Source organism: Crocodylus siamensis, chromosome 9 (assembly GCF_052110815.1).
Source record: "Crocodylus siamensis isolate JL-2025a chromosome 9, ASM5211081v1, whole genome shotgun sequence".
Classification (NCBI taxonomy): Eukaryota; Metazoa; Chordata; order Crocodylia; family Crocodylidae; genus Crocodylus; species Crocodylus siamensis.
This window is the reverse complement of record NC_143403.1, coordinates 43,480,963-43,494,725: the sequence shown is the minus strand read 5'-3', so window position 1 is coordinate 43,494,725 and position 13,763 is coordinate 43,480,963. Positions and strand designations below refer to the sequence as shown.

General features: G+C 50.0%; 1 protein-coding gene across 5 annotated transcripts in view; it reads left to right on the top strand.

Annotated features, from left to right (window-relative positions):
- Positions 1-13,763, top strand: part of INPP5J (inositol polyphosphate-5-phosphatase J) — a 32,515-nt gene extending 18,752 nt beyond the window's left edge. For 3 of the 5 annotated variants that reach the window (XM_090061817.1, XM_090061820.1, XM_090061819.1), the window contains 3 exons: positions 8,072-8,149; positions 9,671-9,775; positions 10,390-13,763. In XM_090061817.1, coding sequence (XP_089917943.1) covers positions 8,072-8,149; positions 9,671-9,775; positions 10,390-11,028 — 822 coding nt within the window. In that variant the 3' untranslated portion in view covers positions 11,029-13,763. The remainder of the gene's footprint in view (positions 1-8,071; positions 8,150-9,670; positions 9,776-10,389) is intronic. The other 2 variants (XR_016444061.1, XM_090061818.1) reach the window with 2 other exon arrangements.

The following is a 13,763-nucleotide window of genomic DNA, read 5'->3' as shown; positions in this document are numbered from 1 at the left end:
TTCCTTGTGTTCCTGGCTGGTGCAGTGTGATATAAGAGGATGGTTAGAGATCTGTCTTTCCTGACCCATGGTAAGCTGCCTATGGCCTGAAACAGCAACATTGATTCGCCTGGTACTGGCATTCGTAGCTCCAGTGCTGCTGCCTGCAGTGCTAGCAGCCACTCTGAGCTTTGCTGCCTCCTGACAGTGCTCTCTAAAGGCTAGCTTCCCAGGCAGTCACCAGTGAGCTGCAGTGACTTGTGGGTGCAGACAGAAGTGCAGCGCCCAGCTGTAACTCAGAACAATTTTTGCAAAACGTTACCCTGGACCAAACAGAAGTGCACTGCTGGTTCCAGCAGGGAGGTGAATCTAGCTGTGCTGGGAGCCGCCAGCCAGGTTCCCATAGCAACGGCCAGGCTCTCTGCTAGTGTTCACTGTTTTCAGAAGGGGAGGGGGGAAGGCAGCAGAGGGAAGTCGTTCTTGGGGCTCCCCAGCTGGTGCTGAAGGGTGGGTGAGTGAATTTGGGGGAATCCTGTACACCTGCCCCACCCTCCAGGGGGGCTGAAAATCCCCTAGAATAAACTCCCTCCATTCCCTTTCCCTCCTCCCATTCTGAAAACAGCAACAGGCTGGGAGCTGGGCAGACACAAGTTACAAAAGTAGCTACATTTTGAGACCTCTTTCTTTGATACCTGAGGGGTCAGATTTTCATCTGATCTGCCAAACTGTCTGCAGCCATGCACTTGCATTTGGTAACAGCTATAAACTGCTTTCTGTGCCCTGGTCAAGTGAAAATTGTCACTTCTGTCTGCACCTGTGCTATGCAGATAGACCCAGAACAACCTGCCTTGAGCAGGGTGTCAGCTTACAGCTACAGGAGGGAGGGGACCTCAGCAGGAAGTTGCCATTGTGACTTTCAGCTGGTGCTCAAACACACAGCAACCAGGGATGAGAACAGGGATATGCTCCCTGGACCCTTCTCCAGCCTCTGTGCAGAGGTAATAGAGCAGAGCTTCGCTCAGGACAGCCATGGCTTGTGGCAGCAGCACAGCCATGGGCAGAGGCAGCAGCTATTCTTTTTGAAGCTTCTTCCTAAGGCAGGACATGGGGCTGCTCCCCCGGTTACCCTCCCTTAGTTACACTACTGCAGGAGCAGGCAAAATTTGGCCCATGAGCTGGATCCAGCCTGCCAGGCGATTTTTATCTGGCCGAAGTGTGGGTGCCTACCAGTTCACTGTGTTCAGCTGGCCCCAGGCTGCCCTGCTGTGCTCGCATGGGGCCGAGCCCTGATCTCTCCCATGGGGGCAGAGTGTGCTGCGCTCCCAGCCTCGGCTGCAGGATGGCCCTGACCCTAGTCCCACAGGTAGGGAAGAGGTGGCAGCGGGCTGGCTGGTGAGGGGGTGGGAGGGAGTGGTAGCAGAGGGGGGCAGATGGAGTGGGGCAGTGGCCGGGGAAGGGCAGCAGCAGCGGTGGGTCAGGGAAGTGGTGGCAGTGGTGGAGGGGGAATGGCAGTGGTAGTGGCAGGTGGGAGTGAAGTGGCAGCTGGGTGGGAGTGTGGGGCCCAGACTGGTGTGCCGAGGCTGGGGCCAACAGGGACCCAAGGTGGGGCAGCAGGAGTGTGGAGCCTGGGCTGGCTCCACACAGGGTCCACCGGGCTCCATTGTGCGAGGCTGCCCAAGGCTCACATGTAGTTCCCGGGTTCTCCACCTGACTTGTGTGCCTCTGGGCAGAGCCCCGTGTGATGAAGCTGATGGCCTGACCCCGCTCACTGGTATGCACACGTCATGGGGAATGGCAGGGAGCTCTGCGCTGTGGAGCCAGGCACGCTTTGCCTCTGTCCCTGCCACCCTGGCCAAGCCCTATGATCTGCATTGCTAGCTTCTTCACACAGGGCTCCCCCTGGTGGTACAGGGCTGGGACACGAGCCCTGCACAATGGAGCAGGCAGCCTGGCCACATGTAGTCCTGGGGCTCGGCAGGACCATGTGCTGCCAAGGGGCTCTGCCTGCCATGGGCTGTGATCACCCAAGGGCCTGCACCCACACTGTCCCATGCACACCTCCTCCCACATCCCTCCCCCAGCCATCCTCCCCCTTCTCATACCTCACAGCTCCCCACAAACCCCATACTTATACACCCATACATCCCACAAACACACCCCCCCCACACCCTCCCCCCACAACACCCCCCACATCCATGCATGCCCCAACCCCCCCCACACACATACACCCACCCATACCCGTGCACACACCCCCATGATATACAAGAGTAAGACTTCATTTTGAACTATTATGCAATCACCTCTATATACACAATGCAAACACATACAGATCAGGCCAAAAATATTTTTTGAAATAAAATTAAAATATTCCATTGTAGATGTTTCATTTTTAGTATATAATTTGGTTTTTTTCGGGTTCCAGGATGGCAACTGCCCTTCCCAAAAGGAGTACTTCTGGGGGCAAGGGGAGGGGCTTCTGGTGGCTAAGTCAGGGGTTAGGGGCAAAACTTCTGGTCCTAAGCTGGTGACCGGATGGCAGGGCACCTGTCAAGGGGTGGGGCTACCCCTGTGGCCCTCCGCAGGTCACCAAAACTCGTTAAGCGGCCCTCCACCACTGCACCTCTGTGCTCCCTGAAATTCAACCTCCTTCTCTGAGGATTGGTAGTGCCAGGTTCTCCTTTGGTTCATCCCAGCAACAGATTTCTTCTCAGCATGATTTGCCCCAAATCCGAGTCTATGATGTCAGTGAAGCCTGGTTTGGAGGTCTTCTGACTGTCCAGCAGGAATCAGGGTGGATTTTATTTAAATCATGATTTAAATCACTGGTCAGGAAGCTTTGGTTCAATCATTGTTTTCTACAAAAAAGTGCATTCTTGTTGTTTGATATAAGCTTAATACATATTATTCACAACTCAGAGAGAGATGTGAGTTTTCATTTTAGAAGGTATATGCTATACATTTTAAAGCAGTGATTTATTTTGATATTTTTTCAGTTGCAGCTAATTTTGCAGCTACATCAAAAAACTGAATTATGATTTGATTATTTTATTTACCAAGGCTAATTGAAGTCACTGGGAGGCGAACTACCTCCAATTCACTTGACTAATGAGGAATATTTGGGGGATATTTTTTGTCAAGTTTATTAGGACAAGAACAGTTGTCACCAAGACCAATAGAGATCTAAATTGTTTTATTTAACTAAAACAGCAAGCTTATTTATTTGGATATTTTTCTTCAACAGCAAACATGTATAATTATTTTAACAAAACAAGCGTATGTATTTTTGAATTTTTAACTATTTTAGTTATAAATGTGCAATGTGTTTTTAACAAAAATTAAATAGATTATATCAGCCAGGTCAACATGAGAAACTTAAAATACTGGGTTATGCAACAAACTTAGTCTCTACCTTCCTTTTCCTGTTTTATTCATAGACTGGGTCTGAGAAAGAAAGACAAGCTTTCCTGCTTTTTCAGTTCCCAAGTGATTTCTTAATTTAGAATGAATTAATCCAAAGAAAGAATATTTTTTCCTGCACCTGCAGCTACGGCTATTAAAAGCTGGGTTATCACTTCAATAGACTCTGATGGATCCAGGTGCTCAAGTGACTTCCACCAGCTCACTGGTGTGACTTTCTTTAAGACCTCATCAGCCAACTTATATTTCTTGAATGATTCATCCTTAGCCCTGATATTTATTATAGTTGGTATTATGGAGGCATGATTGCTGGATGCCCAGGTCACAGCCAACTCCTCTTCTTCAGAAGTTAAGGACTGACCCTGTTACTGAGTATTGAGACTATTGGCAAGAAAATGAACTGGAGATAGTGCTCGATCCATTTTGTTTTAATGCCTGTAATTTAATTCTGTCATTGAGTATTTCTCTTTTCAAGGTCTCACTCAGTTCCTTTCAAATTTCAACAGCATCAGCAATAAAACAGTGATTTTTCCCTGCACTTTGTTCAAGGCTACAGAAATAGGCTTCAGGATAGTCAGCATATGTTCTACATTTCTCTTTAGCCCCATGTTGAAAATCTTGGCTATGACAGTTCCATCTATTTTGTCACAATTTTTCTCACAAATTGTCACCAGATTAGACCAGTTCTCAATATACTGTTCAAAACAGTCCACTAATGAATTCCATCACACATCTTGTGGATGAGTTAGTTTGGCTCCTCCTGCTTTCTTCAAAGCAACTGCTGCAAAATGGTTGTTATAGAAGTATTTTGCCTTTTCAACAATATTAGCCTTTATTTTGGGAGCACTGAAGTCTTTGGCTAAGAGGTGCATCAAATGAGTGCTGCAGCCATGTGTTACTAGCTTGGGTTTTTTTTCACTTTCTTCTAGATTTCTTCTCATCTTTGATACATTTGCAGCATTGTCTGTGACAGCTGCATACTAGACATTTGTATTTTTTTCCAGTTTGTTATAGCTTTTATTGTTACTTCTACTTCTTGTAAGTATTCTGCTGTGTATGCATTTCCTGATGTATGAGTTGTTTCTGTAAGGTAGACAGTCCCTTCTGCTGTCACACAAGCACATATTACTGGAACTTTGTGGCCATTGCTCCACCCATCAAGACTCAAGTTAACAATTTTCCCCTCTAGACTTTTTGTACACTGTTCAGTTTCTTTCTCATGCACTTTATCCAGCAATTTGCCTGCTATATCTGCTCTCAGCGCTGGTGGGTGGACTCAATCCTGGTCTTAATGACTAAAGCATCTCAATGAAGTGTGTGTTCTCAACCATACCGGCAGGAGAGTTTGTTGCATAAACAAACTGAGCAATTTTTTCCCATCAATTAACTCTTGCTGTAATCTGCTAGTTCTTATTACAAATGTATCTATAGTTGTTTCTAGATGATGGAGATTTTTTTTCTTTTTGCTACAGGTGATATACTACACATCATACATTTGACTGGAACACTGGTATCGTTAGCAGATAAGGCAGGGGTGGGCAATTATTTTGGCTGGAGGGCTGCTTACTGAGTTTTGGCAAGTCATCAAGGGCTGCATGACAGGCAGCCAGGGGCAGATAAATATTAATTTTCTAAATGTTTTAGGGGCCCTGCGGGCCAGATAGAATGGCCTGGTGGACCGCATCTGGCCCACGGGTCGCATTTTGCCCACCCCTGAAATAAGGCCTTGCACTTCTTTGTTGCACTATTTGCGTTTTGCATGCAAGCCTGTCTTACCCACAGGTAGAGGAACGTTATTAAAATATTTCCAAATAGGGTCTCATTTCTTTTATGGCCTAGAAGCTGACTGCCATGATAGGTTTTTCCCTTCTTCCATATCATTCCCTCACTAGAGCTCAAATTAACAGAGGGGCTATACTCAGAAACTTATCCCTCAGGATTTCTGGAATATTCTGCTCAAATTGTTTCTCTCGTGTTTCTACTGCCCCTCCCTCCTTGCATTTATCTCTAGACTCCTCCTCCTTGCCCAGATCTATTCCACCTCAATAATTCTCTGTTCATTTAATTTCTTGAAACTTTGCACTTTTAGAGAGAGGCAAGGGCTTGACTCTGCGTACACAAACTTGCAGAGAGACAATAGGGCTGATGGGTAGGTAATCAGGTCTGTTATCTTTCATCTCCATATACTGCTGTTAACAAGGATGTTATCTTTCCAGTCACAAATCTGCAGTTTGAGAACTGAAACCTAGCATACCAGAGATGCTTAATGGAATCTTCTAGACTGAGTCCTGTTGGGTATAATGGTTTTCTTTAATCTTGACTAATCTATAGAGGAACCTCTGGAACCCCATAAGATTGGGCCCCTAATATAGTCCATGGCCTGTTGTGACCTATTTATAAAACTTTTCTAAAAAGGGGTATATTGTCTCCAATAGTATATAATTAGAAGCTATCACCCCTATTCCATGATGATATCTTTGAACTTTAACATATCTTAAATTAAACCCCACTGCCCATGTCCTTCTCAACCTGGAAGGACGTGGGCAGTGGGGTCCCCCAGGGCTTGGTCCTCAGGCCCGCACTGTTCAACATCTTCATCAGTGACTTGGACGAGGGGGTAAAAAGCATCCTGTTCAAATTTGCTGATGACACTAAGATGTGGGGGGATGTGGGCACACTAGAAGGAAGCAACAGGCTACAATCGGACCTAGACGGGTTACAAGGGTGGGCGGATGAGAATAGGATGGGATTCAACACTGACAAGTGCAAAGTGATGCACCTGGGGAGGGAACAACCGGCACCATACCTACAGGTTGGGGAACTCCCCTCTTGTCAGCATGGGGGCGGAAAAGGATCTTGGAGTCATCATTGACTCCAGGATGAACATGGGCCGGCAGTGTGGAGAGGCAGTCAGGAAGGCCAACCGCACCTTGTCATGCATCCACAGATGCATCTCGAGCAGGTCCAAAGAGGTGATCCTCCCCCTCTATGTGACACTGGTCAGGCCGCAGCTGGAGTACTGCGTCCAGTTCTAGGCACCGCACTTCAAGAGGGATGTGGACAGCATGGAGAGGGTCCAGAGGAGGCCACTCGCATGATCAGGGGCAGCAGGGCAGGCCCTATGAGGAGAGGCTACGGGACCTGAACCTGTTCAGCCTCCAAAAGAGAAGGCTGAGGGGGGATCTAGTGGCCTGTTATAAACTAGTCAGGGGGGATCAGCAGGCATTGGGGGAGTCCCTGTTCCCCCGAGCACCGCCAGCAGTGACCAGGAATAATGGTCACAAGCTGGCAGAGGGTAGGTTTAGGTTAGATATCAGGAGGCGCTACTTCATGGTCAGGGCGGCTAGGGTCTGGAACCAACTTCCAAGAGAAGTGGTGCAGGCTCCTACCCTGGGGGTGTTTAAGAGGAGGATAGATGCACATCTTGCTGGGGTCGTTTGACCCCAGTACTCTTTCCTGCCATGGCAGGGGGTCGGACTAGATGATTTACTCAGGTCCCTTCCAACCCTAGAAACTATGAAACTATGAAAACTAGCTTTGTATAATTTTTTAAAGCGTGTTAACAAAAAAAAAATCAAACCATATTATTAAGTCAAAAATCTTATTTAAATTAAAAAAAAAAAACAGGTTTTTTTGTCATCTTCAAAAAAAAGATTTTTATCCACCCTGGCAGGAATTACAGTTCCCGTAGTAGGCGGGTACCAAGGTCACTGTGTGTTAAGACCCTTCCTGGGCTCTGCAGGAGGCATCACTTGCAGGCGAGGAAGGAGTGGGTGGAGGGTGTCCTTCATAAATGACTGTAACATAAGGTACTATTGCTAATGCTGGAGCGTGAAAGGACATAACTGAACAAACCCTAGCCAACATGTTTTCCTCTCCTGACCCCAAACAGAGGCAGACAACCACTCTACACCTGATGCTCCAGTGCCAGCTAGGCAGGGTTGGGGAAGGCTGGATTTCTGGCCAAAGTCTCCACTGAGTTTTGGGTGCCCAAGTCCTGGTTTCTCAGCCCCTGTTTGATCTCGATACTCTGGCTGTGATGATCAGTGGAGCCACTGCTGTCCTTTCATAAAGCTCCAGGTCTTGGAGTCATGGCTGGAAAAGAATGTATCTTTCAGTTTTTAAGTGAAATCTCCTCCCCCCTGTGGATGGGGAAGAGAACCTGAAAGTACCCCCCGAGTACTTCTGAACCCCAAAGGCAGAGAAGGCATGAGATTCCCACCACCAAAGGTACAGTGGATGTGGGGTCCCTGATGACCCTGGCTATCACAGGCAGAGAGAGCATGGGTCCCCTGGCTTGCACCCCTTGCTGTTTCCACATCTTGGAGGCAGAGGGAGAACAGCCATTGGCTTAAAAAACCACAAGATTTTAAAATGCCTCAATCCCATGGTTTCTGGGATCTGGCCTGTGCTTTTTGGATGCTGCAGCTGGCAGTGCTATCAATGAGAGGGAGCTGTGGGTGTTTAGCACTAATTGAAAGTTCAGACCTCATGTGGCCTTAATGGAACCCCCAGATTGGCTTGGGCCGTGGTAGAGGTGGTGGGAGCTGAGGGTTTGCATTGGAAGTCTTCATAGGCTAGGATTCAAATTGGGCATTTAATGGGGGCAGGAGTAGGTTCTGTGGTTGGTGAACTGTGGGGGTTCTAGCCTGCTAGCTGTTTCTCTTTCCTGCAGGTAGGCTTCAGGCACCCTAAAGACTACATGTCCTATGTATGGGCCAAGCATGAGGATACAGATGGAAGCATACACCAGGTCTGAATCGGTCTTTCTGCAGTAGTATGTATGGCCTCACGGTGGAGATTGCCCTAGCCTCATGAGTTGAGGTATTTCCTAGTCCCAGCCAACCTGTAGACCTCTGTGCTTGAGCAGGGGGTATGCATCTCCAAAGGGTGCTAGCATCCTCTGCTGAGGCAGGTGATCTGCACTGCTGTCCTGTCAATGTGTGGTGCCAATATCACTGTGCTTTTCCTCCCCAGGGATCTGGGAGCAAGGCTGTGGCATTGGCATTGGGCTCTGCTGGGCCTGGAGACCCCACATGTGTGGGAGGATAAAACAGAGCCTTCATCCCCCCATGCAGCCATGTGTGTGGGAGATGCCATGGCCAGCATCAGTCTGACAACTGGGGAGCTGCCAAAATGTTTGCTGGGTTGCAGTTCCACTTGTGTCAGCAGTTGAGCCATGGGGTGAGGTGTTGGGGAGCAGAGACTGGGAATACTGCTGACTGCAGGCTCTGCATCCTACTGGCCTGGGCTGGGCTGGCCCTCCTACCCTTGGCTGTGTTCCCAGGTCCTAGGCTGAACCTTTCCCATAGCTGCTTCATTCCTTTCTGGCCTAAAGGGAAGCTAGCACCTACCTGCTGAGATCAGAGCAGTCTCTCTAGCTTCATACTCAGTTTAAGCTCCTGCAGTTGTTTAAACAGTCTACTCCATGCCAGGGGAACACACACAGCTGAATGGGAGGCACCTGAGATCAGTGGTGATCCTACCCCAGAATGGAGTGGGTCACCTGTGGGCCACCAGATAAGAGAAACTGTGGAGGATGTGGAGTCCCAGCCCTGCTTGTAAAGGGATGGGTCACTGTGTGCTAGAAGGACTCTGGAGGTGAACTGGTCCCTCTGCATGTGTGTCCCCATGGTGGAGATGGCCCTGGCCTCATGAGTTGGGGCATCTCCCAGGCCCAGGCAACCTGTTGAACTCTGTGCTTGAGCAGGGACTGTGCATCTCCAAAAGATGCTGGCATCCTCTGCTGAGGCTGGTGATCTGCACTACTGTTTCTGTCAATATATGTGGTGCCAGTACTGTTGTGCTTTTCCTCCCCAGGGATTTGGGAGGAAGGCTGTGGCACAGGAATTTGGCTCTGCTGGGCCTCTGAACTCCACAGATTTGTTGCTTAAACCTGAGTCAGCAGATCACAAAGCATTGACTAGAGCCATCCAGCCACAGAGGCTAGCTGAGGGTGAAGATGGGACCTGTTCTGAACCTAAAACAGAGGTGCAGGGCAGATTGGCTTTGTTCTGGGGTTAGGGGCTTCTCTTCTTCCAAAGTTTCCCTGAGAGGGGCTCCCCATTGTGGTGCTGCTGTACATCTTGGAGATTATTTTTTTTCTGGTTTGGTCCTGCTTTGTGTTTGCCTATCATTTTAGAAATGCATTTGGATACCAAGTGCACATTCGAATGCCCATGTTTGGGATCCTTGCCATTACATGGAGGTAAGCCTAGTACCCAGTTTCTGCTCTATGGCACCCTGACACCCACTTGCTGTCTCTGGGCTTTAGGTGATGTTTTCTGAGGAGGCACTACCCAAAGGGAAAGGCGAATACATTCTTGGTTACTACAGCAACAACTGCAGCAGCCTTGCTGGGGTGACAGAGCCCTTCCAGGTCAGCCACTGCCCTGCAAAAGAGACGGGGCCTGGGCAAATTCACAGGGGGAGGTTGTGGGGGAGATGCAGGGTGCCAGGCAGGTGGGAAGGAGTGCATGTGCACAGTGCAGGAAGGGGAGTTTTACAGGTGGGGTAGGGGTAACTGGGCAGGGTCTGACTGGGTGAATATCATTCTATGGAAAGAGTGTAATGCCTTTTGTGGGGTTGGGGAGCTTCATAGAGGCTGAGGTGATGCAGTGGGAATGGGAGCTTGCAGCTGAATGAGGTGGGAATGTATTACTACAGGTATTTTGACGGCATTGTGGAGCTCCTCTGTGCCAGGCATTACTCAGGCATGAGAAAAATAGAGATGGCCCTATCTCAGGAGTTCCTGTGCCATTTTCCCAAACTGTATCCCAGAGTTGCTGGCTACCAGCCTAAGTGGCCTGCTCAAGTCCTCCGGTGTTGCTTCTATGGCCCCAGTACACTTGGTGGCTCCAGACCTAAGCACAGGAAGAGGGCAGAGGTACAGGGCAGCCTAGGTCTTCTCTCTGCAAAGGCACATTTCTCCTACCATTGCATTCCTGCTGAAGCAGTGCCATCTAGCTGTTAATTTTCTCTTTGGGTGTGTAGATCTCGCTTCCCACATCTGAGGCAGGCAGCAGCCCAACGGACAGCTCAAACACCAGCTCTGATGAAGAGGATGACAGCACCCTGGTTCTGCTGGCACCCAAATCCCGTAGCCCCAGCCCTGGTAAAATGAAAAGGCACCGGAGCCGGAGTCCTGGCCTGTCCAAGTTCCAGGGGCTCATCCTGCGGCCATCAAGCCGGGAAAGAGTGTCCAGCCGCAGCCCATCGCCGCAAAGCCGCTGTGGCCTCAAAGGAGACATCCCCAGCATCCACCTGCCCCAGGACCAGCTACCCCGGTTCAATTCCAAGGGCAAGGAGCCAGCAAGGACCCTGGAGAGTAGGGAGAGCTGTATTGGACCCTCCTACCGGACTGTGGGGGAGCATGGGGGCACCCGTGACAGTCCCCTGGCCAAGACTGACCCCAGGAACCTCAGTCTGTTACCCACTCTCTGCTTGGAGACCTTCGACCAGGCCATGGACCAGAGGAGAGGGAGTGCTGACCAGGGTTACCCTGCCAGGCGGATGAGCCCCACTAGCCCCACAGCCATGCTGGCAGGCCTGTTCAGCACCTCCCCCAAAGAAGGGTCCAGTCCCAAGGAAGCCAAGGACCTGGAGAGCTATGTCCGCAACATGAGCCACTGAGGACAGGTGGGCTGGCACTGAGCAGCAACTTCTGGGTACCAGCCATTGTGAAACCACTAGCAACCATCCCCATATAGAGAGCTGCTGTCTGCCTCCCTATGTGTTGCCTTTCTTGCCCACAATTTGGCCACTCCAGATGCTCCAGTCTTTCCTCCCGTCTGGTGTTCCATAAGAAGCATCATCAGCAAGTGTCCATGCAACATGGTCACATCCCTGGGAAGCTGCTGCCATGCGGCACCCATCTTGACAATCACCCCCTCCTGGTGTGGTGCTAAGTGTTGTGAGTGAAACGCAACGTCCCAATGGAGCTGCCCTGAATTTTCCTCCTTGCTAAGTTATTCTAGTAATTAAATCTTCCCCAAATTTCTGTGCACCTGGAGAGCTGGGACCTGGTGCTGACTCTATATTCTGAGAGAGATGAAATGGGCAATCTGGACTTTTCTCTGGGAAGAGCTTGCAGACTGTTATTCTGTGACAGTTAGTATGGTACAGATGAGACCAAGAGAGAAGCACAGACCAGTCAGAGTAAGGATCAGCAAACCCCAGGCTGGAAGGATCAAACAGGGGTCAGTAGGGAAGGGACTGCTATGTCAAGTGTTGTACAAGCACTGTGATACAAGTGTGGTGCCACTGGGATTCTTTGGACAGCTGTGGGATAAGCCTGGTGTGACTGAAGGTTTGTCTTCTCTAGGGTGGAGAAGGTCCTGCCTAGGTCTGAGAGCTGAGCCAGGACACAGAAGTGACTGTCAATTGCAAGGTACCTAGGTGTAAAGTGGGAAACAGCTGAGACAGAGTTTGGGGACAGAAGCTCCTTGAAGCCCAGACAGTGACTCAAAGATGGACAGGGAGGTGTCTTGGGATGTCCCACTTTCAGAGCAGCCTGCTTGGGAGCCAGCTGGCCTCTTCAATGGGACTCAGAGAAAGGGTCATGGTGACCAAGCAAGCTGAACATTGGCCGAGGCTTGGCTGGCTTTTGGCCAATCAGGGTGTCCACAGCAGCATCACATTGTCACAGCAATGGTTTTGGCAGGCTGATACTTGGGTGAGATTTGACCCAAGAGGCTGTGGGAGGAGGGGGGAGTGATGAAGCTCTGGTTGTAGGAAGCTACTGTGGAGGTGGTAAGGGATGGCAGAGAGGAAATGACTGCCTTCATGTGACAGAGAATGGTTTGAGAATGGTGGCGGGGAGCTATTAGAAGTGACTAAAGCAGGAGCTCAAGAAGGGGAAGGAGTGCTCCTCCCCATGGTGCACAGCTGTGTTCAGTTTGCTCTCCAGAGCCTGGTGTGCATCTAGTCAGCTTTTGTATGTGCCCTGGGATTAAGGAATGGACAGAAGCTGTTAGGGGAGTGTGTGAGTCTGGATACCCCATGCCTGTGGCTCAGGAATAGTATAGCTCTGATGCATTGTGTCATACCACACTGCAAGTGACGGAATAAACCACCCTTCCACCCTCTAGCCATGCTGGGCTTTCATTCGTTGACACTGTGGTGGCAGTAAAAGCAGAGGTTGAGAGAAACCCAAGACTGAGAAGGGGACAAATGGCAAGGTTAGGACTTGGGCAGTGTAGCTGGCATGGTGAGGACACCAGCTGTGCTAGGAAATATCATAAATGGGGTGCTAAAGGGCCTTGTGCTGCAAGAAGTACGGTAGAGGGTGCTTTCCCTTTCATGGGCAATGCTGACCACCATGCCGCAGAATGGCCCTGAGGGGACTGCTGCTGTGTGGAAGGGGGCTTGTAGAAGATGCCCTTATGTTTGCAGTCAGTCTTGACCCCAGTGCTCAAGTAGGCTTCCAAGAGGCTCTGTGCTGAAGTAAATTGGGTGAAAAGTTTGATAGAGGATGGGGCACAAGTTCTCCCATCACAGTCGGTTAGTGCTTATCCTATACTACAACAGGATGCCAAGGTTTTTTGTGAGCCAGTTCTGCAGCAGCTGCAGTCAGTGTGTGGGTCCTGTGTAGGATGTGACCCCTGGGTGCACAGTTTTTCTAAGCTGGCTGGGGAACAGGAAGAAGAGATTATGCCAGTAGGCAACGAGACACATTTCTTCCCGGCTGTGGAACAGGCAGGGTGTGACAAGAATGCGCCCAAGCACTGAGGCAGTGTAGGGACGTTTTCCGTACTGGGCTGCCTTTGCCCTGGCTCTGTCCTACCTTTGCACCAAGGTATTGGTAGATTCCAGTCAGGGCCAAGTCCCCACAGGCGCTTTGCATCCCTGTTCACATGTTCCACGTGCCCCTTCCTGCATGAAAGCAGCAGCTCCCCTGCTGTGCTTAGCTTTGTACTGGGCTAAAATTAGCAGCAGTCACTGCTCAGCAGAGCGCAAAATAGCAGGGTCCATGTCTACTGTGATGCCTGCCAGCCACAGGGAACTGGGGTGAGGAGCCATCCCTCCCCTGCCAGGGGCTGGGAGAGGAAGTAGATGGGGAACAGAACAAGATTGGGGAGGATATGAGCAGGGGTGGAACCAAGGCTGTGCCTAACAGGGTGGCTGAAGCATGGGTGCAAGGCAGATCCCCGTGTTGGTGGCTTTACCAAGACCAGTGACAGGATATGGCAGGACTGAACTAAGGTCTTTTTATTTCTGCATTATTTACAGGCCCACCAAGGGGTGGAGACCAGCAGAGGGCACAGCTCCAGCCCTGCACATAAATCTCGTAACTTTGCTATCATATGCACCACAACTGCAGGCACAGAGTGGATTGCAGCAGCAGGCACAACCCATTCCAGGAAGAG